This window comes from Phasianus colchicus, chromosome 7 (assembly GCF_987193195.1).
Source record: "Phasianus colchicus chromosome 7, bPhaCol1.hap1.1, whole genome shotgun sequence".
Lineage (NCBI taxonomy): Eukaryota > Metazoa > Chordata > Aves > Galliformes > Phasianidae > Phasianus > Phasianus colchicus.
Window position 1 is genome coordinate 23,268,518 of NC_143442.1, and position 25,904 is coordinate 23,294,421.

Here is a 25,904-nt window from a genome sequence, read left to right on the forward strand (position 1 = left end):
CCCCCCCTCCTCTTTCCCCCCCCTCCTCTTTCCCCCCCCCTCCTCTTTCCCCCCCCCTCCTCTTCCCCCCTCTCCTCTCCTCTTCCCCCCTCTCCTCTCCTCTTCCCCCCTCTCCTCTCCTCTTCCCCCCTCTCCTCTCCTCTTCCCCCCTCTCCTCTCCTCTTCCCCCCTCTCCTCTCCTCTTCCCCCCTCTCCTCTCCTCTTCCCCCCTCTCCTCTCCTCTTCCCCCCTCTCCTCTCCTCTTCCCCCCTCTCCTCTCCTCTTCCCCCCTCTCCTCTCCTCTCCTCTCCTCTCCTCTCCTCTCCTCTCCTCTCCTCTCCTCTCCTCTCCTCTCCTCTCCTCTCCTCTCCTCTCCTCTCCTCTCCTCTCCTCTCCTCTCCTCTCCTCTCCTCTCCTCTCCTCTCCTCTCCTCTCCTCTCCTCTCCTCTCCTCTCCTCTCCTCTCCTCTCCTCTCCTCTCCTCTCTTTCCACTGCGCAGCTTTCCTTTCCCCTTCCCCTCTCTTTCTCTTACATAGGTGGGACACGGGCTTTCTATGTGAGGCCTTATTGCTGAGGAACACGTGGTGACACTTTCTGACATGAGGTGAAACTTTCTGCTGGCAGGTTTGTAGAAGACAGAGTTGCAGGTGGCACGTGGAACTCTGCACTAAGTTGGCCATGCACTGGATCGACAGCTGACACCTTCTCCACTGCTGGTTTTATAGGGTTTACATCCTCTGTTTGTGTGTGTATGGCTGTTACCTATTCCTTTCTCTCCTTTAGCTACTCAGCACAATGGTGAGTTGCAATAGAAGTCTCAGCTGCTCTGTAGGCTCGTCACACATGCAATTACATTTGACCTTTTCAAGCGAGTGTGGCATTTGGCAATTGAGTTGATGTTCAGCGTCTCTTGTGCTGTGGTGTTCTCATTGCTCTCCCCGGTGTGACAGCAGGGCCATCCTCAGCAGCAGCACCTTGGGCAGATATCAGGCAAGGTGTCTGTGCCCCTTCACTGGGCCTCAGGCCACCTGGTGACACGTTGCTGGTCTCCAGACACAGGAGAGCTGGCTGATGGAGTCTGTGTGTTCACTTCCAACAGCAGGGGCATTTCTGCTATAGGTTTGGATGGTTCTGGTAGCTTCTAAAGTAATCTGTGCTTTCTACAAATATATCCAGTGCTCCTGCTAAGAGAAACTGACTGTTTTAATCCTGTAATGATGCATTTGCTTGGTATATACTGACCCTTAGTGGTGAGCTGAAATTACAACTGCGTTGCCACATTTCTAAATTTTTCTTTTCTCTTTGGCCCAACTGTTCAGAAAATGGCAGGGATATTTGCTGTGCATCAGGACTGTCTAACTATTTAAATAGCCCCATTGTCTTTGACAGACATAATGGGCATCCTAAAATAATGACGACAGGTGTTATTGGCTCTTCTGAAGGGAGGGCTGGGGAGCAGTGGTGTCGAAAGGTTATTCCAAAGTGCAAAACAAAAACCTTGGCATTGAGAAGCAATACTCTCCACATAATGAGAAACAAATAAGAACTCAGTATCTGGCACTAACGAACACCTCAAGCTAACAGTGGAGTGAGTATTAATTAGGTTTCCAAAATAGCATCTTTCTGAAAAGCAGCTGAGGTGTAATATTGCTCCTTATTAATCAAAGCAATGGGACAATGTGCACTCTGCAAAAAATAAATGGTTTGCAGATGGCTGTGTGCATCTTTAATAATCAGAAGAACACAAGTTAGAGCTTTAAATGCCAGAGAGTCTTTCTGCATCTTCTCCCTTTCAGAGAGCGATATTTGCAGTTTTCAAGGCAGTGAGGAAAGTGTGTTGGTTTCTTATTACATTTTCCCTGCAGCATAAATTCTATTGATGTGCTTCCCTAATCATGCTAATTATACTGCCATATGTTGCTCTCATCTTTCTTTTTCTCTCCTAATGGGACATAGATTCTCTCTTTGGAATATGTCATTTGTTTATTGCATTTATCAGGGGTTTTAACATTATATAGGACTTTTAATTGCTTTTTTAAACACTCTGCAGATTGAATATTAAAAACAGACATGAAGGTCAATTATAAATAATATTTAAATTGCTCATGTCATTTTTATTCTCTAATTTGCTGGGAATATCAACTCTGTAGCCCTGGTCTCATGCCCATTATTTGCTTGTGAACACACACATGTCCATCAGATCTACCTATGGCTGCAGTCACAGCTCTGTCCTACTCCAAACCACCTTGCAACTAGCCAAATAGGAGCCTTCCTCTTACAGAAATGCTGAAAAAAAGATACATCATCTATTAAGTCACAATGCTCACCAAAAATTCACCGCCATTCATTCCAGTTGAACAGTACCAGAGTACCTCAAGAAATAGAGGCAAACGTTCATTTTTGACTGGAAAGAATAACATAACTCTCTCTCAGAGGAGAGTGGTATCAAAGAAAAGGAAGAATAATTTCAATAGAAGAATTAAAAACAGCTAAAATTTCAATAAAGAAGCTGAAAACAGAGAAATTAACAATAGCTAATTACAAGTTCTCCAACAGTAATCAATCCTTATGTAAGAAGTGTTGGTAACAGACTTCCAACTATCTTTTCGAGGTTAGGCTTTGGGGAGTGGCATTTTTGGTTGGTTGGTTGTTCTTTGGTTCGTTGAGACACTTTTGTTTGATTGTTTTGTGTTTGTTGCTGGTGTTTTTTTGCAAAGTTTAATTTGCTTCAGCAACTTAATTACTTAAATTACTGACAGTTTACCGAACACCAAAACTTGCTTCCCTTCCTTCTGACTGAAGAGCTGAGCTATACGCCCTCCGCGTCTTATTGGTAGTGCCTTTGCTGCTCTGTGAGAATGGCCTGTAGGAAAAGGACTTGCTTGAGCAGAAGGAAAGTGTATTTTGCAGCACAGTTTTTTTTTTTTTTTTTTTTCCCACATTTATTACTCTTTGGTTGTGAGTAGCCTCTTCATTCCCAGGGGACTACTTAGAAGCCCAGAGTTCTGTAAAACTTCTGAGTGTTTGTCCTGGTACATGGACAAGAGGTCTCTTGAGACCCACTAAATAATTAAATGACCAGGAAAGCAAAATTATCCCAGGGAAATTGCCTAAATGTTTCTGAGAGATGACATTTCTTTTCTTTACATTATTAAATGTTGTTTCTACTCAATTTTTAGGACTTTTTGGGTTTTGAAGGATTTGATTTTCAAAGAACGATTTACAATTGGATACACTCCCCTCTCAAACAAATCTTGTCTAAACTATTGCAATATTAAGTCTTTTTAATCTGCTATCGAAGAATGTTAATATTATATTTTACTCTTTCTCAGATGTAGTCACTGAAAATATATATTCTATACATTTCCACTAGGGATCTTGATTAATTTGTTAATTTGATGTCTTAGTAGCGGCTTGATTGTCTTTTGGCTTACATGCAACAGATGAAAGTCACCCGAGTACGTGGCTGAAGAGAGCTGAATGGAGCTGCAAAGAACTAGATATGGCATAGTTATTCTTGATTTATTGTCATCATGCACCTTGTGAGAGTGTAATACAAGTCTAAGTCAATGGGATTCTTTCCAATCATTTCCAGTTGTAGTAGGTGGAGGCCCTGCTCCACTGAACTCTGCTAATTAAGCCTGCACCATGCCATAGAGTTGCCTCTGAAAACTGAACCCATTCTGAAGAATCAGTGCTGACCTGAATAGTACCAGCAATTTCAACAGTGCCAGCCCATGGTAAAAAGATTTGGGAAACAATACTTTTTTACTGGTTATGATTTCCTTCATATGAGGGCTGACTGAGTAGTAAAGGTTAAAAAGGTAAAGCACACTGAGAGAAAGTGTTGTCAAGGGAGCCACAAGGATGCAAGTGAGTTGGTGCAGCAAAGTGGCACAGCCATGGACAAAGCATGGAGTGACAGGCAGGCAATGGGCACAGGAACAGCCAGCTCTGCTCTGCCACTTTTCAGAGACAATTTTATGCAAAAAAGCAAATGCTTCAGTCAGGCAGATTTGTAACTAACACTCAGGAGCTTCATGATCTTTGCCCTCAAATCAAATTTATTTAGGAATATCATCATAGGAAATACGGACAAATACAGCAGAATAGAAACACACAGTTGTAGATTGCCTTGTTGAAAATCAAATAAAAAAATACTGGCTAGATCATAAACCATAACAATATTACATAATATATTTATCAGATATCTCAAGATAAAAGTACAAAATAAAAATTTTGAGGGCTAATCTAAAGCTACAGTTCCTCAGTGTGCTCAATGCAGGGGTACATGCCCATAATGTTGTGGGAGAGATGCAGATACAAACACCAGTTCTTATGGCCCCATGCAATGCTTTGGTAGCGCAGACTTACGGGGTTCAGAGAGAAAGTCCTGCCTGGGAGAGGCCCCCACAGAAAGCTGCTCTGCCATCTGAGTGTGAATTCCACACACAGTCAAAGCCTTAACTGACACACAATGATTATGGTCTCCTCAGCCAAAGTAAATTTCTCCTTATCCAAACAACACGCTAAGCTTTGGGTCTTGTCTGGAAAAAAACCTTGCTAAGAATAAAGGAAGAAAGAAAGAGAGTTATCTGGCTTTAAAGGAAAACTAAGGACTCTTCTATTTCAGTAACACCTACCACAGTGATTAAGACTGTATAAAAATGAAGAAGCAGAATTATTTATACATTTCTGTATGAATAAAGAGTTAAGCAGGCACTGCGTGCCTCCTGTGAGCTCAGGAGCTCCTCCTACCTTCTGAAGGACATCAGGACACCAAAAGCCCAGCAGGATGCTCCCAGTGTTCTGCAGAATCTGCTATAAGTTCTGCTTGTATTTCCAGAAGAAGACTTTTGTATAGCATATCAATCACAGAAAGAAAAAGTCAAGTTCAGCTATGGTAGAAGTCTGAAATTGAAAGTACAATACAAACATTAAATTTGGGTTGCTCCAAAGTTTTGGTCTCAGGGAATGACAAATCACAATGCTGATGAATGCACTGTTACAGACAAAGACATAGCTGGCCTAATTTTTAAATCTCTCTCTCAATTTTTGCACTTTTAAAATTTGGTGGGAACTACAGATGCTCAACATATCTGAAATAAGATCCCGTGTTTTGAAAGAAAAGATACAAGACCAAAGATATCAGATCTTAAACAGGAAAGTTTTGTACCACCACAGCATATGGCAATTTGCAATGAAAAACAAAAAAGTCTGATATAAACGATGTCTCTCTTTTGGTGTGACAACAATAAGAAATATTTCATTATAAAGAAAAAAATGTGTCCAACATTCCCCATAATGGATTCAGAGGTGCATGGAGTGATCCAGGCTACTAAGGATTTGCTCAAACACTGCCAGAATATATAAATTCTTAACTCTTAGCAAAAAATATCAATTGCATTATAACATATATGATACAATTTCATTTGTTAACATTTCATTCTTCAGCTGCACTGTACAGAACTTTGTCCATGCCAAATACAAGCCCTGGACCAGATACACAAAACAATTTAAATGCACTTTTTACAACCTATATGCACAAACATTTCTTAAGTTAAAACTACACACTCTAACTGTGCATAGCGTGTATATGGCTTACATATTCAACGACAGAAATTCCACCTTTTGGCATGCCCTTATCCCAGGGCTCAGAGCTCATATTGTTCCCAGCTCAATTTCAATGACTCTGCTGTCAGAAAGGAGACAGTCAAAGGAAAAGAGACGCACAGGCCCCTACATGTGGGGTGGCTGGTTTACTGCTCCTCCTTCAGCTGGGACAAAACACATTCTCTGGAGGCTGAGCCTGTGGTACATGGGAAGCTATAATTAGGTTCCTGAAGCAGCGGATGAGCATCCAGGGCTCTGCGTAGCGGGGAGCAATGCTGCCCCACAAGCCCGCCTTTGTGTGGCCCATGGCTGACTGCAGACTTGGTCATCGAGGTAATACACAGGATCCAAAAAAAGGAATGCAGTGACCCAAGTTAACCAGGAGAGTACAAGGTGAAAGGAGAGAGGAAGGTTCCTCGTTGGCCGCAGTAAAGTGAGGTTGGGTGCAGGCTGCACGAGGTCCCACAAGGCTCAGCAGGAGCAGAGATGAACATGGAGCCTCTTCTAGGCACAGCTGGGCTGCAGGGCTCATTCCAAGACATCCGGCAGAGGTAAGTGCCTGTGTGCTCCACTTGTGCTGCGTCTCAGAGAAAGATGCTCTGGTGTTTGAACGAAGCAAAGCTAGGGAGGACTTCGTCAGATCCATGCTGTCACCTTTTCATTTGAGCAAACTCATTATATAAGGCCTCAATATTACCTTCCAGTTCTGTCTGAGAGACAATACTACGCTTTGCTGGAGGGTAGCAATTTTTGTGTATCTGTGTAGCAGTCTCTTTCTGCCTGTGAAACCATAAGCACCAGCTTCGTAGTAGGGCTGACACCAGCACCGACATCTGACAAACACTGTAGGGCTGAGTATGTTTTAATCATAATACTGGGTGATATTTCCAATACTGATTTGTTAAACACCATCTCTCTCCACGTGGCAGACATGGGAAAAGAGTCATTATTCATGCAGGTTAGATAGTACAACTCTCGGACTTCCTGCACCATCCACGTATTTACATTTCCAGATATTTTAAGGAAGCTAACAAGTAGAACTTTCATGTTGCATGCAGCATGATTGCATGAACAAGTGTCTGTGACAGTATTTTGTTTTGGCTTTCCATTTCCATTAGATGCCAGCGGCAGTGACATGGAACAGCAATCCAGTGCAGATGATCTTTAACATATTTTCACATGTCTCTTGGAAACGGCTGGTGTCAGTGATGCAACAAAGCAAGGTCCAACTTTGGCTGGAAAAATTATTTTGGCCAGTTTAAGAAAGCAGAATAGAAAAGGAAAAAGCAACAACAAATATGACAGAGATCTTGGGAATTGTTCGGTGCGTTGAGTTCCCAGCTCAGGGTTTGATGTTTTACACTTTTGATCCTTTTGCCCAGCCTCCACTGAAACAAGATGATCTGAGAGTAAGTTGACAGATAACAGCCTCTGAGAGCATGGAGGTAGGAACAGTGCTCTCTTCTTCTGCAACAGAGTACAAGTAAAAATTCATAAACAATAGATTTTTACTACTATTACCACATATTTCTAGTATTCAGTATACTTGACTTGGGGATGTTTTACTGCATGGTTATTTTGTCTCACATTAAGAATTCAGATACACAGTACTGTTTTTCCATTTTGTTATGGTGAATTGACTTCTAAAGGGACACAAAAAGTGGGTTGCAATATACTCCTGACTCAAAGTTTTGTGATAAACCCACAACTAAGACAGAATAAAGAGAATAATAATAGCAATGAGCCAGTCTTCATGGTACAAAACTATCACCATTATAAGAAAGAAATGACAAAAGTACCTGTCCTGCCAGAAACATCAGAAGCTTTTAAGAAACAGTAAATCTAGTTGTGTACCAGTGCTTGATTCTGTTCCGTGGCTTTTACTATATCTTCCGTTTGCTTACAGTGTGTAGGCTCACCTGGAAGAAAGAAAAAGTGTTATTAAGAACTTGAGCGAGGAAGCGAAAGAAATTTATAGCATCTGCAGAGCTCTAGACAGGCAGTAATGTCTTTCCCCTTTCTTTTATTAATGTTACAGCGAGGGTTCATTCACAGTTTTCTTTAACTGTTTCCTCAGCATAGAAAGTACTGGATTTAATTGACTAATTGTTGTGGTTTATCTAAAGTGCAAAAGATAGAGTGAAAGCAATAGACTACACCATGAAACAAAAATGCAACAACGTGACTGTTAATGAAGTGTTCTGTGTTTTTAACTTCTAATTTATTGAAAAATCACAAACCACCCTCAGCAGAGATGTGCAGTTTAAATCCTCTTCAATGTAGGCAACCAAAATAGGCATAAATTGCTCTCAGACAGTGGAAGATGCCAATGTCAAGTTTTGAAAATTCAATTAATTCAATCAGATAGGGAATGTGACACCTAGCAGTACAAGTAGATTTCAAACTAGGTGACACAGTACAACTGTCAAACCTCCAATCATTACACAGAGCTCCTGCTTAAGCTGTTCCTTGAATAAGCACTGCCGGAAAAATTGTAAACTGATTAAGGATAGCAGACATGGGGGGGAATGCAGCAAAATTTCAGAGTTATATACAAACTATATGGTAAATTCTTAGCTTTAACTAATGGATGGAGTGATCCCACTAATAGTGACTTAAAAATGTGAAAAAGGAAAGCCACATAAGTATCAAACGCAGAGAAAGTGAGCTGAGAGAAGGGAAAAGTTTAGAAACAAAAACACATATGGGGAAAACTTTTGGAAGACAAAAACAAAGGTATAAGCAGCTAGAAATGAAAGCAGATGATGTGCGATTTGAAAGGCAATCTGAAAGACAGGGAGTTGAAGCTGAAAAAGAGGCTCAGAGTTTAGAAAGGAAAAAGAGTTCATGACAATGAACACGAGGAAAGAAAAAAAAAATGAATAGCCCTGAATTTACCACAGTATTGCAGTAAACAAGCAAGAATTTCATTACTGGATTTTACCAATGATTTCATTGCCAGGGTACTGCCCACTCTAACACGGCATTGTGTGTTTAATCTTTGTAAAAACTGAACACTGAATCCTGAGCCACACTTCACTTTCCTCACAGCAGTGCATACGCTTTGTAGCAACTTTGCAATAGTTGCTGAGGGCTTCTATCCCTATCCTTTTTATTAGCACACCACCTGCTCCTTTAACATCTCCTTCCCTCTATCCTCATCCCAGTGCAGATGCAGATTCCTCCTTTGGGTTCCCACTGCCATCATGGGGAAGGGTGCACAATTAATGCTAACAAAGCACACAACCTCCATCCACATCTGCTGAGCACCAATGGGACTGGCAGCCAGGGCCACTGGCCTTGCTATGGCACAGGTACTATTTGATGCTGTCCACATTGCCATGAATTGAACTGGTGTATTGTTGCAGTGGGCTTGTGCAGCCTTACCATGAGTGTCTGCTGAAGGCTCTGCGTGCTCACTGCAACACACTGTGCTTGACAGTCCTCTACTGTCACCAGGGATGAATTTACCTGTATCCTGCTTTACTGCAGATTTATTGTCCCCTTTTACATTCTGATACTAAGGATTAATGTGGCTATCATCATGAGTGAAAAGTTAAAAGTGTGCCAACTAGCCATTATAAATCATTGAAACATGAAGTTGTTTAATTAAACATAAGCAGTTTTTAAAATTAATGCTCCAATTAATGAATCACCCAGGAGAAAACGAAAACCACCACTTAAATAAAATCACCTTTTAGCAGTTCCACTTAATCTTGTAATATGCAATTAAACGACAGTGAGACTGAGGAAGGGGAGCAGTGCTGTGGAAGAAGACACACTCAGCCCTGGCCTGAGCTCCCCAGCAGTTCTCTCTTTGCTCTGACTGGGACACAGGGAAACAGACCCTGGTATAATGTGGTGGTAAATAACTGAGAAAGAGGAGTGATGCAAGGAGAGGAAAGCAGTGCCTTTTCTCTCTTTTCAAGGTGTGTTGATACTGCCCAGATAAATGTACAGAGAAAACTTAAAAGATGCATATGCTGCCTTCTACACCTTGCAAGTGAAGCTGTTGAAGATACCTGCCCTTATTTTACAAAGTGGCCTGATTGGATCTGCTAGCTATCAACACAGGTGTAGAATTGAGAAGTGGGGATGCAGAGCTGTGCAGGGAAAGATCCTGCTGGGCTAAACACTGCTGCATCATGCACAGCTCTCCCTTCTGGTCTTCTCAAACACAACTTGTTTGTGAAGGTGAGAAAAGGCACAAAAGTTATTTGCTCCTATCTGACATTCATATGTTGACAGTAAGAAATGCCAGAGCCAACCCATAGGTTTTAGGTTGCTAAATGGAGGAACACTTCTTTAACCATATGGAGGAAGAACAGATGAGAGAAGTAAAATAACATTTAAGATTAATCATGGTTTCTGGACAAGGCTGAATGTAGATTGAATACAGATATGTGGTGTCTTTTTTCCTTTAATTCTTCAGTTCCTGGGGTCTGCAGTGAGGTACCTTCCCTCTTTCCCAACAGCCTGTTCTCATTCTACACGCATTTACTTTTGCACGTAAGCATACACTGCTGAATTTCTTATTTTGCAGTTATACTCCTCCTGATCGCTCTGTATTATTTCTCCCCAGCCTCTCTTTACTCCCAGGGAGAAAATATTCTTATGGGAAAGCGCACATGGTTTATTATGATGACACAATACATCCTATTTCATACTTCCTTTGAGACTTAGAATTTATTTAAAGATCAGAGAGGACACATGCACTATTGTTTTCCTTTGGTGTGTCCTATTCCATACACAAGGAATATCTTATCCTAACACTTCCACCTTCTGGAAGATGCTGGATGCTAAGAATAAATGTGTTGCATTCCTAATGCTCACACTGACAAGCAGTCACTGTCCATCAGGCATCATGCACTCCAACTATAGCAAAACATGTTTTAATCCTAACTATTTTCATATTCTGAGTTAGTTAAGAATATCGCCTTAAAGTTGCAACATCCATTTACTTTTTAAAATCTTATTTTTACTTTAAGACGATGTTCTAAATAAAATATTAAAAAACATTTCTCATATGTCAATTCAAGGCATTTCTCACTTGATTATACAACTAAAAAATCCCTACATGTTAGAATTAATTCAGTATTTTCCATTGGAAAAATATAAGTTCAACAAAATCCTGTTTCTCACATAGTGAGATGTAAATTCCACCCAGAAAAACCAGCAGCAATTTGAGTTCTGATACACATTCAGCATATATAAAGGTCTCTCTGAGGTTCATCGTTTGCACCTCATAAGGTATTTTAATATGCCATTGATTTTTGAAAAATACATGCTAAGTGGGAGTACTGTATTCCGGATGCTACTCATGAATGGCTGATTGTCCAATCCAGTAGAATTCAACAACTGCAGTATTAGACACCAACCTCCACACACACTGCAGCCAAGAAAAACCATGCAAAACCACCAGCGTTATGCTCATTTACACAACAACAACAGTTCAAGGAAAGTCCTTCCACTTACAAGAATAAGAAATCATTTCAGTAACGTAAAAGAAGTATGAAACATTTTAACCTGAGGATTCCCTTTGGTACTGGATATTGCCAGCTATTTCAATACTGAGCTCCTGCTTTGTCTTTCTTTTCTTTTGCTGCAACATGGTGGCACTATTGATGCAGAGGTACTTAAAGCTGCTGCTGAACCTCAATCTTAATTCCTTTTATCTCAGAGAGCCAGGACCTATGCTTTGTAGTAAGTCTGCTGCCCCAGCTTCTGGCAGTACATTGGTTTAACTGCAGATACAAGAGCATATATATATATATGGCTGCCCCTCTGTCCTTAGAAAAGAAAGTCTGAAGAATATGACGACATAGTCTCTCATTTCAAAAGACCAGAAAGTATTCAAAATAGCTTCCTATGACAGATTTAAATTTGGAGAAAATAGAGAAAATACAAGAATAAATGTTATTAAACTGTAAATCAAACAATTCAGTGAAATCAAAACAGAAGATAAATGACATGGTGACGACCAATAAAGCCCTGCAGTGGAAGAAAGCTTGGTGGACCTGGACAAGGGCAATGTAACATCAAATATCTTCAGATAAGTAAATCTGATATCAAGCATTACACTATCAGTGCACAGAATATCTAAAAGAACACATTCAGAGAGCGTTCAGCTCAAACATTAATATGCAACAGAAAACATCAAGCTCTCCACTTCCCTGTGATTTCTCTCTACTGGAATACAAACACAAAGAAGGAGATGGCTAAAAGTAAATTCAACACACTGCAGAGAACAGAAGTTTCACAGAAATATCTGTTACAAAAATGACAACAAAAGGCCTACAAATATCAGATGCCTTTTAAAACCAAAACCTAATCAATGCCTTTTTTCTATGCATTGTAGTACTCATATCTGCAACAGTGTAAATGAGAAACCAGCTCTTCAGGAAAAGGAGAAATCCAGCCTCATCTTGCAGTTTTCTGGCTGGTGGAACTAGGACTTACTTACAACAGACTCCACAAAAGGTTTACGAAACTAAAAAATATCTTTTAGGCTTAAGTTGGTTGACCAAAGACACATAAGTCTATTAGAAAGAATTTTTAAAAGTGCAAGATGCGAACCAGGAACACAGACATTCTCCAAACAGTATCATTCCCTACGATGACTACATTCATTAACAAGCTACAGCTGATGAATAGTTTCCAAACTATGTTTAAGAACTCACTATAGCTGGGCACATGTTCTGTTAGCAGCATGAACAGCAGCCACTACTTCTCACTCACCAGGAGGAAAAGGCAAGGCTTACAGAACAGGGCAGTCTGGAGAAAAATCCCTCTTTTGGAAACAAAATCCTTTTGTTTCCAAAGATCTTTATGCAGATGACTACATTTTTCCAGTACAGATGTTAAGTTTCTGTAGAGAAATGTACATTATTATACCAAATTTTTTTCTGGCTATCAATTACAAAATCTGCTATGGCTCAGGTGTGAGCTGGGGGATCCCAGCTGCCAGCACACAGCTCAACCCCTGAAGCTGCCTTGAAAAAATAATATGCCAGTTCTCCTACTGTGTGATTGATAACTTGATGCATTATGTCTCCAGCTCTATCCCTCCTTCTTCCATGATTTGCTATCATCCCACAGTTTAGGTACAGTTGCCTCTTCAGTGATGCAAAGGGTGAGAGTGATATCCCTGTAAAAGCTCTGGTTTTTCATTCAGGACATTACCAAAACTATTTATTTCCATTAAAATGACAGCTACACCTCAAATGTCATCTTTGGAGCTTGTAAGACAACAGACACAGTTTTCTCTATTGTACTCTACACTCAGAAGACGGGAAACTTTTCCAGGGCACATAAGTTTCAAAACAAGCATTAGTAGAAAAAATGGTACAAAAAACACATATCAAAGACAAATGTCAATTGCTAGATGTATAGGAACTGCTGAATCACAGCCTGAACCATTGATTGAGCACCTGGGGAAAGAACCTAGTCAGCCCTGGGTTGCACAGGTGAAGGCAATTCAGCTGTGTCAATCCCTCCTTGGTGAAGCTTTCCCCTGTGAACTTGGAATCTTCTGATATGGGTGAGCAATCTTCTTCCCTTCCCTTATGGCACCTTTCTATTGTGTGGTCACCTTTGTTGTAATGCCTTTCCCATTATATTGATCTGTCCAATTGCTACACTAGATAACTTCAAATGCTGTGGAATTAATTTTTGTGTAAATGTTTTGATTTAGAACCCTAAATTAACCATCTGTTATTGCTGATGGAAAAAAATATATATATCTGTCAACAAAAGCATGGGAGCACTGAAATTGGTGAATGTTGGACTCCAGAATGAATAAGTGGGAGTTCTCCATAAAAGGAAGTGTTCAGAGATATGCCAAGTCATATACTTGTGTCTAGTCTAAGTCTTACAAGCATTTAACATCGCTGCTCACACATTGCCATACTTCTGGCACAATACTGCAAGGCTCACAGTTAGCTCATCATTAATGAGCTTAGTGTTATAACTGGAAGAGAGGGAAACAATACCATTATATGCCTTGATTATTCTTATTACCCTAATATCTTTAACATAATCTAACAATAAACTATTCAGACCACATGAATATAATAAAAAAATGCACACTGATTTCTCTTACTTCCATAAAACCTATTCATGTTTCTTGGGCATCTTGAACTGATAATGTCACATAATGAACATATACCAAATCATAACCACCTTGTGATAAAAATACATGCATTCTAAAAAAAAATATATTCTGACATCATATGAACGTTTTGGTTTCTCTGCCTGTCCAGCAAATTACAATCAGCTTACAATTCTTGAGAGGATGACCCAGTCCCATGCCTACTACTGCTAGCAAATCACATCTATGTAAAGTGATCAGAGTAAATTCCAAATTCAGATTGTATTTAGTACAACAGAAATGGTTTACAACATCACAGTCATATGAAGTGCCTCAGTTAAGGGTTTGCATTTTAACTGCACAACAGAAATTACCTATAATAAGAGCAAAAGTTAAATACTCCTGTTTTGGAAGTTTACCCAATTCTCCCGTTACAAAGTGCTAATTAACTGCAAACACATACCTTTAAATTTCTTTAAAATCATTCTCCTGTTCAACTAAAAGTTTTGGTATTTCACGTAAAGGACTTTCTACTAGATACCAAATAACTAATATATGAAGATGATATTTGCTTATATCAAATGTCTTCACTTTATGGGTTTAGGACACTTTTGCTTCTACATACTTCTGAAGAAACTCTCTTACAACACTTTGTTTTAATATTTTACCACTGTCGAAGTTAGACAGGGAGATACCAGATACTGCTGCAGCTTCACCCTGGACAGCTTCATTAGATTGACTGGTGCTTTGTCATGAAGTATTACCATTCAGTGGGTCTGTATTCTGTGTTTCTTGCTGGGCATCGGTGAGATCTTTCTGGTTCGGATCAGAGTTAGTGCATTTTTCTGAGTTGGATTCATCACTCAGAGCAGTGTTGGAAGTGACTACTTGTAGGACGATGGGTCTGGGAGGACAGGCTGTACCATCGCTTCCCTGACTACTCTCATTTTGTCTGCTTCTTGTCTCTTCCTGTAACTGTGCATCTGTGGAATTTCTGCTCTGGTCTTTTTCCTGTTCATCAACATTTTTCACAAGTTCTTCTACAAAGAGGGAACAAAACACGCGAATTAGATATGAGGATATGCCACACTTGTTTGATTTCAGAGTAGTGACTGAGTTGCATATGGGAACACTGTGAGCATCAACTTTCTACACAAGGACAGGTGCACTGATGAGTTAAATATAGGTCAGATCCCGATTATGCTATTGCAACTGAATCATGGCAGTCTACTTTCTGGTCTGACCTCTAACATGTACTTCTTTATCTGGAGGTAATATGAGCAGCAGCAACAAATACACTGTATGCTAAAGGGTGGGAATAAAGAGCCTCGTGCCGAAGCACCAGCTTACCATACTATGACTAAGCGGAGCAGAGCTCACCAGTTCTGTAATGGAGAAGGGACATGGAGAGAAGCACCATTCCAGGAAGAGGGAGGCATCAGCACTGAAGGAAAGCCCTGATGGGTGTTTGTCCCTCAGGCTGGAAAAGCCCAACACAGCAACTAATAGCTTAAGCCAAAACACATTTCAAATGTCTATATGCATGCAATCCATTTCTGCTGCCTCCATGGCTAGCAGAACATACAGAATGGGAAAGGAAAAAATACGGCAAAAAATTGTGCTTCAGAGGTCAGCAGCAACAGGATCAAAAAAATGCTCACAGAGAGCTCTGTTGCATGCTTCATTGCAGAGACTCCGCAATGAAAAGTACAAATGAAATGGCCCAGAGTGAAAGGAGACAGAAAACAGAAGCACAGGGAGATCATACAAAGACAAACCAAGAAGATGAAGAAAACAGACAATGGAAGAGTCACATAGGATTAACAGTCTGATTAAAAATAACCTATATTATACTTCCTGGCATACTTAAAAGAAAAATCAAGAAATCACAAGTGTGAGAAATTTTGTGGTAGAACTATTACTCTTGTTATTAGAATCCATTTCATAAATTCAGATTTCAGAATCTGCATACTATTATAAAAGATACAAATTCCTCCAATTTAAAATGTGCAAACATTGCAGGCTGAGCAATACTTAAATAATTGTTTAGGATAAAGACATTGAGAAATAGGAATACATAGCTTAAAGCAAATCTGATGTTTAAGCCAGGTATGCTCATTACAGTATCTGTCATTTAAGGTATAAGTTACTGGGGCTGTTTAGTCTGGGGAAAAGGAGACTGAGCAGAGACGTTACTGCTCTCTTCCCATACCTGAAAGGTGCTTCCAGTGAGAGCAGGATTGGTCTGTTCTCACTGGTGACAGGATGAGGGGAAATGGCCTTAAGTTGCGCCAGGGTAAGTTTAGGTTGGATATCAGGAAAAACTACTTTACAGAAAGGTTGTTAAGCACTGGAATAGGCTCCCCAGAGAGGTGGTTGATTCACCATCCCTGGATGTGTTTAAAAACCATTTGGACGTGGTGCTCAGGGACATGATTTAGCAGAGGGTTCTTAGTTACGGTAGTATGGTTAGGTCATGGCTGGACTTGATGATCCTTAAGGTCTTTTCCAACCTGAGCAATTCTATTCTATCCACCTAAGGCTTTCGTCCCAAGAAACTGATTTACAAGCCATATTTGCTCCCATATGGCAGAGCTACAGTAATTTTTCCTTAACTTTATAAGAAACCCAAGGAAATTTCATAATACAATTTTGGATGTTCAGTTGCATCAGTAAGTTGAGGAAAGGAAAGCTAAAATATAATTACATACACATACAGAAAAGATAAGTCTGAAAAAATGTAAGTTAAAATAATACTTATATAAGAATATGTTAAAATTGTTTATATGTCAATTCATTTAGACTTTCTTGAAGATATTTATTTGCTGTGCTCAGCATAAGCAAAAACTTGAGTAGGGTTTTCCTAAAGGTTTCTTTGAAGTGCCTTTGACTGTACATTGATCTATCTCTAGTATATTGATTTCTCTAACAACGTTACCGATTTAGGTATTTGTTGTTAGAACTGTAGTAGTAACTTAGCTCACACTACAAGAGTTGGAACATAAACATTCAGCAGATTATAGAAGAGGCTCAGACAATGAGAGAATAACTAAGATTCATGTGAGGCATTGCTGAGTTGATGTCACTGGAGTGAGAAAAGCAGACTGGCAGGAGAGCTGGACAGGAGCAGGGCAGAGCCTTTGGCTCCATCCAACCATTTTGGGCAGGGAACTTCACCCCGCACTGCACTTCTAGGAAGTGCAACTTCCTGCTCCTCCATGGGCATACCTTACTGTGGCCAACCAGAGATGGAAATGGGGCATGATAAATGAATGAGGTAATCTAGCATTTGCAAGTTTAATAAAGTTAGATAACAGATCTGTCCAAAGCAAGTTAGAACATATCTGCTTATAGCCGGTTATAAGCATTATATTCATTTAATCCTTGCTGGCCACAATATTGGCTATTGGCTTATTTGCTCTCATTCAAATAAAGGCAGGCAGTGAACTCAGAGCAGGCATTAACACTGTTAACACTTCTTCCTCTCTCTGCTCCAATTCTGGAAAAGTGCCTGGAGCCAGCATTATATACACACTGTCAATGGTTTAGTTCTCTTTACAAGAACCCAAGTGCAACCATCAAAATTTCTTAATGTTTGTCTGTAAAACATTGCCTCTCCTAAAAGATCTGTTAGCAGTCAGTCATGCCATTCTTTTTGGTACTTCTGTTCCTACTCCTGAACTCCTGCCATAAACCACTATCCTTCACGAGAAGAAACAATGTCATTTGATAAGTAAGCACCACACAAGTGGTGCGTTTCATCTCGCGTGTTTAGGCTGGGATGCTGGCAAAGTAATTTCCACGCTTTGTTTGGAAATCTGTCAGGAGCTGTGATCTAACAGCCAACTTCCAGAATAGCTGAAACATTCTGGTACTCAGTAGTTCTAGATTTTGAGAGTTTTGTAGTTGTTTTTGTTTGCTTGTTGTGTTAACCACTGAAGATGACTTCTCTACCCTTTTCACCAAATATTACTCTTCTTTCATTAAGTCACTTTCTATTTTTGGCTTAATAAGCATCTGTAAAAGTGGGTTCTTTAAATCACAGGCCCTCCTTGGATTGTTTTACAGTTCTAGGGGAAAAGCAATGTTGATAACACACTGATGTTTATGGCTGCTGCTAAGCACTGCTACACAGTTCTCAAAGAAAGGCCCAAGGAGCTGGGAGGGAACAGAATTAGGACAGCTGACTCAAACTGTCCGAAGGGATATTCCATACCAGATGACACTGTGTGGAAGGAGTTCTGAAGGAGGTGGGAGTTCATCTCATTCTCTTCCACTGCTCAGGGGGCTAGTTGGGCATCAGTCAGGGAGTGGCAAGCAATTCCTTGTGCATCACTTTTTACATATAGTCATAACTATTATCCTTTTCTCTGTCTTAGTAAAGAGTTTTTTCCTCAACCCATAAGTTCTACTTTTTCCTGATTCTCTCCTCCATCCCTCTGGGAATCAGGGGACTAAATGAACAACTGCGTGGTGCTGAGCCACCAGCCAGGTTAAATCACAACAATGTCACTTGGAGTTATAGACCCCCTTTGTATATTACTGTTTGATTTTGGGGATTGTCTGCTTTTTAATGGAAAAACCTGGAAAAATGGACCCAGGATAACATGGGAAGGAATGCCATCTTTCCAGATGATGCATTCTCACACCTACCATTGTAAAGAGAGGAGAAAGAGAGCAGTAGTAAACACCAGAACCATGCAGAAAACAGGACTGACCCTGGTGTCTGTGCTGCTCTTCAAAGAAATTTCCAGGAGTTCCCAAACAACTGTGACTGGTTTCCTGTCCGTTTCAAATCCAAGAGTAGCTTGCAACCCACTTAAGCAGACACCAACTCCTTCAACTTTCACCTTCTCATATGCAATTTCATCGCAGCTATAGGAGTATGAAAAACTACTGCAAACCGTGTAACCTGGTGGTGCCAGATGTCACAGTATTGTGTCATGCAGAGAACATAACAAAAGGACTCATTAGCCATCAAAACTTTTAACTTAAGGACTTGGTTAAAAGTAAACCTCCACCTTTTAACTTCCCTTTTGCTGTTTAGCTGTAAGTGTAGAGATTTTAATGCCAGAACTCTGGGGCTTGAGGGACAAAAGGGACACTCCACCCTCAACCTGCTTGTGGGTAGCCATGAGCCATCTGCAGAGGGAGGATGGCTCTGGTACACGATGTGGGGGATGTGCAGAAGGTTCTGCTTTGGTTCAGTTAGCATTCCTCAAGTCTGATTTGAGAAACATCACCAACACAAAACACTTCCTGACCCTCCTGGCTCAAACCATTCACTGCACCTACTCAGACTTCAGAAAAACCTCTTTTCCCACGATTCTTAACACTAAGTTAGCTCAAAGACCACTTTTGACAAGCATTTTAGCACTGCAGTTAAAAAGAAAAAAAAAAAAGAAAAAAAAAAAAATCACTGTCTCTGGTCTTAGCTGGGACTCCGTTAGAACTCTGAATTTATTTTGTTCAACAGATTAAAACAGTCTATTAGAGTAGATTTCACGCGCCAAACTGTCAGTCGATTTCCATGAGTGTCACACACATCCTCCCACCACCCTAGCAGCAGCTAAATCACATTAACATGCTATCAGATTTTTGCATTTCAGCAGCTGTTACTCTCTTCTTATTAGGGAGTCTACAGAGATGATCTTTCAGACAAAAATGGAGCTAAACCTTGTGGTTATTGTGGCTGAAAGGATGCAGGATTAAAAGTGCCTGAGGGAAGCCTGCAGGTACGATCCAGAGGTCTTTCAGAAGAGGCATCTGTTATTCAAAGTTGCAGCCCAGGGGGAAAAAATGCAAAATAATAATAATAAAAGCTAATAAACTGACCCACACTGCAAAGATGAGAGCAGTTTTCTTTTTCCTTCAAAATGAAGCTCTAGGAACAATGAATAACAGTACTGGTTGTATTATCCTGCAGTGGAACATCTGCATGCTTTAGTGATGTGCCCATCCAACTGGCATCTGGACCCTTGGTCTGTATACTACATTCTCTTCTTCTACTATATGATCTGTGTGAGCGCCCTAAGCTGTCACTCTTTTTGCTCAACTGCAAAGTCAAGATAATTTTTAATGCTCCTAGTAGAACTGCATGACAGTTATATGTTTCCAAACAAGTTGTTTCTTACTGGCTTCTCAGAGGTCAATAATGCTCAGACCTCAAAGTTGACTTAACAAGCATCTCCAATGAAACAGCCTCTCAGACTGATCTTTACTGTTAATTTGCTGTAACTATCACACTTTCAACTTGCAGCAGTTAACACCATTATGTGTTGGAAAAAAAAATAAATAAATAAATCAGGGGATGGAAGGTCTCTTTATCATTTGTTGTGTTGAACAAAGACAGATTATCTGGTGATTAGGGGTTTGGAATATTAATTAAACATCAAGACTTTCAAATTAGAATCCCAGATGTTTGATCATTATGGTAATTCCCTGTTAACAAAATTCCCTGAAAGGCCTGAGACACATTCCTCTAATTCTCCAGTGGTGAAAGGTTGAGGACCCTTAGGCTATAGAGCACTGAGCTCCTCTGCATCAATTATACAAGACAAGGCGGTTTTCTTGTTTGTTTGTTTTTCTTTTTGTTTTTCTTTTTTTAAGCAAAATAGAGCCATCTCATTTTGAAAGCCTCCTGTTAAGGAAGCTCACAAACAGCTGCATTGGTAGATAAATGATTTCCTTGCTAACACAGGCCCTCTGAAAATAAAGCACTTTGCTCCTTGCACCAAGCTGCTTGCTCTGAGTCAACAGTCTCACCAGGATCTTTTCAGGGAGGGGCGGCAGCAGCAGCAGCTGCTAGACCTGTTGGGTCTCCCATCAAACACCACATCAGTGCATCCTGGTCTTCTGCTTTAGACACAGGAGTCAGATTATTTACCTCAGGCCTGCAGCATCCACAGTACTGCCTCCAGGCCAGAGCTGCACCTACAGCCTTACCCTATGAAGGTGAGAAGCTGAAGGAAATGCAATTCCTGCTCAGGAAATCATAGGGATTGTTGCTAGTTTTCATTTGTTTTTATGCATCTGTACCACCATACACTGTAGAGACAACTCTTCTCTTGAGTCTGTGAACTAATTTAGTGGTCTGGTAACAGCACCTAGTAACTGCAACTTACAGACAAGAATGTAGATCATTCTTGTAAAAGAATGAGTACTATTAGTCACAGGCCACTCAAAGTGTTTGGAGGTATATGTCAACAGCCAGCCTGCCTACCAGGCATGCTGTCCTCAGGCACATCACCCTCTCAGCAACCTCAGCTCATTGTGGTTTGTAATAAGTTACTTATTTAGGAATAACTGTAGGAACAACAACATTCCTTTCACCTGATAGTGATGCACTGGTATTCCTTCCCACAGTAGGTGCTCCTACTCACATAAGACTAAAATACAGATTCATACATATGCCCACAGCAGCCTAATAACTTCTCAGCAAGCAACAAAGTCAGAGGAACTGGCAGAAGGTCCAGACAAAATAGGACAAATAGCCCCAAGTTCAAGATCTCACACAATTCACTTAGAAACTTAAGTGCAAGCTAAACTTAAGTGCAAGCTGACAGAAATTTCAAGTACAAATTGTTCAAAATCATTTCGTTGATTACCACATGTTAATTCTGCACACTCTGACTAAGAATTTTCAGCCTTAATAGAGTACAGCCTCAGGGCAGGTATATGTTAATCCCAACCAACTCGGGAAGATTCCTTCCCTAATTATGTGACAAAGAACACATATGCTACCTCAGGTACTGTTCCATAGAGGGTTACATTCTTTTACTGAAAAATTCTTTTATTCTCTTCCAGCAACCCTCTATGCCCATACATGGAATAAAAATAATATTAGTTCACAAGAACATAAATGGAAAGTAATTTCCACAAACCTCCAAAATCCACCCATAGCTTTTATTTTTAAAAAAACACAGTGCCTATGTACTGTAACACAATGGAAAGCACAGCAATGACAGCAAAGCAGCAAGATCCCAGGCTGCAGCAGGTGAGATTTGCTCAAATGCAACAACTGTGGGCACAGAAATAAATGAAAGAAGCTGCTTACCTCCAGAAGGCCTCAGATACGTGAGGATATCCAGTGAGATATCCTTACCTCCACCACCATCCCTTAAATGAGGTGTGGGAACGGGTGGATTCTGGCTACACCCCTTCTAGCCACTCAGTGTCACTGCATACACCTGAGCTCCCCTGGGTTGGCCCTGCCTCCCACCAGGTGCTCAATCACTGGTTCAGACCCTGATGTAGCATTTCTGCTACAGTACTAACAAAATAGAAGTCTGTACTCAAAAGCATTTTTGCTATTCGAGGGATATCTAACCTAGAAGCTAAGCAAGAACCCTGAAGATCCTCATGCTTTTCTAGCCTCTACAAGTTATTTCACTAACTCATCAGTTTTTTTAATGAACGCTCTACTGCAATTCCATAATTCTGGTCAGGAAATACCTAAACATACTTCTTCGGTTGATGGAGGAAAAGAAGAAGATCTTGAATGTTAACAGCTCTGTTCCTCACAGTAGAAAACATGTCTGACTTCTTGGATTTGGATCTTGCTGGGACTTATAACAATATTGACTGTATGGAGAAACAATCGCTTGCTCCAGAGCATTCTTCAACCTCTTGCTGTGAGAAGCTCTGTCTTTTCAATGGCTGTCAATGGTCCAGGCTTACATGACTGAATCTATCAGTAATTTATAGAGAACTACAAAGTAATGGAAATGAAGAAGGAATTATCTTTTTAATAACACTGTACACCTCCATATCAGTGCACCAGAATGCTGATGTACCAAAATCAAAATGGCTGGTTAGTGGTAGATACAAAAGAAGCTTGTTTTTAGTTTTCTCTTAACAAGAATATTCATTTGCAATTTAGCACTACATGACATTTTAGCATTGCCTTCAAGAGAAAAAGAAGCTGCTGTGGAATGGCGGTATGAAAGACAAGGCTGGCACTGAGTAGCAGTATACCATTCCCTGCAGTCAGTGTGAGATCACATATAGTGAGACAAGTCCCAGCTCTGAAACACTGTACTCAAATGTTCCAGGTGCTTACTTGGAAACCGCACAGACTGTGAAGATAATATGTTCCCAAATGGCATTCAATTAACATGGATCAAAGTGTTCACCCAATAATTATCACAAATCATTGTACTTAGATGACTGCAACCCCAGACAATTTTCAGGTATGGCTCATAAATAAAGACCCATGAGTAAGTTTGGCTTTACTAACTATCAGCTGGAAATTAAGAGTCATTTTCAGCCTTGTTTGGGTCTAAAACATTCTGTGATTGACCAAATCTTTCCATTCACTGGGTCATTTAAATAACTGCCTATGTCATAATCCCGAGAAGCCTGAAATACTGAATTTTGTTCCATAAAGTGTGAAACAAATAGCATTTCTAATAGAAAGTATATCTTCCACATTTTTTAAGAAACATGGTAGTACATAATACTTTAAACTACTGATTTTGGCATTTAAGGTGGATGTCATTATCAGTTATGATTAAACGTGCAAAAATGCACGTTTCTAAAACAGCCTTCTAAGGATTAGCTGAGCAACACAGGGCCTTATTGTACAGGTTGTATGATTTTCCCTCATCCTCTGACTACTTACATCTCCTTACACCTTATATGCGGGGCCATCTAAACAGACATGAAATAAAATACATAAACACAACTGTTTTTACAGGTTGTGGGAAATTCAAAAACAAAATTAGGAGAGGTCTTAGAAAGTAATCTATGAAAACTTCTTACTATATCATACCTTCTACTGCTAATTCCTTCCATCTTTCTTTGTTTGCTTGAATTATCTGCATCAAGTTGTCCCTAAAGCTTCTTAGGTCTACAGTTGCTAGGGAATTTTCCATGTGAGCTGCTCCATCACTTGCTGTACTTCTAAAATTGTGTCGTCTTTGTGCATCAACATTGCTTACTGCCCCCAAATTATTCTGGCTGCAGAAAGAAAAAAAATCCTAAATTATAAACAAAATAGAGCATATTCAAAAATACATAAACAGTTAACTTAAACCAAATTATTTAGGACCTGCACGTAATCACTATCTAGAGATGAGTGTCTTCACCAAAGAATGCCTAAGGTACAAGCTATTTCCACAACTCATGAAGCTGTAACCTGAAAATTATTCTTGCCAACCTTTTTCCAGGAAATCTTTGAGGAAAAAGAAATCAAAGTGACAGTTGAAAGTACACTACTTGAATGTTGGATCCTGAATAATGTCTATGGAGTTATTTTGGAACAGCTTCTTAGTTATATTTTTAAACAGGAATGGTATCTGGGGACTCACAGGAAAGACACATGACTGTTAATTGTTATGCCATTTTAAAAAAGCAAGATGTGATAGGATATGGCACATAAATGCATTTAGTTCCAGCTAAAAATTCTCTTCATGTTACATGACTTTGTAGTCAAAGCAGGATGGAGTGGCAATAAAATGCAACCCTTCTAAACAATATGAAAGTGAAATACTAAGAACCATTACTATATTAACATTAATAAGAAAAAAATGGCTTTAGTCACTACTCAAATGCTACTGAAGCTATTCTACAAGTAAGACAAGGTACAGGCCAAACTGATTATTTAAATGTGAATATGCAGATACATGTCCAGGTGTAGTAACTCTCTTTACTAATTTCAATTTTTTCTTCTTCTTTTTTTTTTTTTTAATGATAAAAAATCAAACTTATTTCTGGCTTTTCAGAGGTAATCACATTGACCCATGACTGTTTTGTAGACACCTTTCTTCATGATGCAAAAATGAAAAGCTTGATAGACAAAAACCAACCAAACGAAAAAACAACAAGCATCTAATTTATAGTGTATTTAAATTTCACAAATGGAATATAAGCAGAGTCAATTCTGGTTCAAGTGTATATATAAAGTAATACTAGAATGAGAAAGTGAGGAAAGAAGGTGACCTACAACACCTTTATCAGGCAGTGTAGTGATAGGAAAAGTGGTATTGCCTCTAAATTAAAAGAAAGAGGGCTTAAGCTAGATATGAGGAAGAAATTCTTCACTCAGAAGGAGGGGAGGACACTGAAACAAGTTGTCCAAAGAAGCCTCCATCCTTGAAGACATTCAAGGGGCTTTGAGCAAGCTTGTTTACTGCAAAGTGGTTTACTTCATGGCATGAAGGTTGGAGCTGGATGATCCTTAAGGTCCCTTCCAAGTCAAACCATTCTACAATTCTATGAATATATAACAAAAAAAACCTCAGAAAAGTACTGAAGCTGTTTTCACCACTTCCACTTCCAACTGTCTGTCAGAAATCAAAGAACTGTCAAAATTTTACTGAAAAAGGCTTGAGGATAAGAGAACAAAGATAATAAAGAAAAAAATGCTGTCTTTAGGTATGTGATAGAAAAAGAACTTATATTTTATGTATGCATTCTGTTCTTTATTGTGGTTTTGCCTTTTTACATACAAGTTCATCCACAGTCAATGGAATAACATACTGCAAATACAAGATAGTACCACATGATGGCACCACTGTATAGTTGTTCATATTATTTGTCTCACTGATGAAAGTACTAAGATAATTCTGAGAAGGACATTATGTTAATTTTGCCAGTTCAAAAAAGAAGCAGTGTATTCATACCCGGGTGTCCCAAATGCAGGACTTTCAGATTTTGATGCTTCCTCTATAAGAGGCATAACAATTTTCTCCATCGAGTCCGTAAGAAGAGAAAATGTTGGTTCTACTATGAAATCAATGAAACCTGAAGGGGAATAAAAAAGAGAAAAAGTCAGATTTTACATTTTCACAGCTCTCATTACTAAAAATAAATACTTGATATCAAGCTGATTTTATTACTGTAGTACTGATTCAATATATTAGATATCATTCATTTAATCAAGGAAAAAAATGCAAAACTAAATAGAAAAACAACAAAAAACAACTAGTGAATCTGTGTAGATATAACTAGACAATAATTATAGCTTTTCATTTCTTTTTCTTGTAAATTTTATGTACTGCAGAACACACCTACCATTTTGAAATTAATATTAATTATTGAATAGAAGGAAGTAAAGCTGAGCCGAGAGGATAGAACTCATACTACCTCCTTTACCATACAGAGCTTCTTGCCAAGGAGTTAATACTTCAAAATGCTGTTTATTATTCTGTGGAGGTAAAGTGTTATCTCATAGTATGTAGGAGTGTTCTGTCAAATCAGTGAAGAGAACAAGTAATATTCC

The 25,904-nt window shown here is 39.6% G+C and overlaps 1 protein-coding gene across 11 annotated transcripts in view; it reads right to left on the bottom strand.

Moving 5' to 3' along the window:
• Window positions 1-435: 435 nt before the first annotated feature.
• Window positions 436-25,904, bottom strand: part of PDE1A (phosphodiesterase 1A) — a 206,735-nt gene continuing 181,266 nt past the window's right edge. For 8 of the 11 annotated variants that reach the window (XM_090144147.1, XM_090144143.1, XM_090144144.1 and 5 more), the window contains 5 exons: window positions 25,306-25,426; window positions 23,454-23,641; window positions 14,446-14,721; window positions 7,447-7,511; window positions 436-7,059 (listed from right to left, as the gene is read on the bottom strand). In XM_090144147.1, the coding sequence (XP_090000273.1) occupies window positions 6,757-7,059; window positions 7,447-7,511; window positions 14,446-14,721; window positions 23,454-23,641; window positions 25,306-25,426 (953 nt within the window). In that variant the 3' untranslated portion in view covers window positions 436-6,756. Of the gene's footprint in view, window positions 7,060-7,391; window positions 7,512-14,445; window positions 14,722-23,453; window positions 23,642-25,305; window positions 25,427-25,904 lie in introns of all 11 variants that reach the window. The other 3 variants (XM_031601342.2, XM_031601341.2, XM_031601343.2) reach the window with 3 other exon arrangements.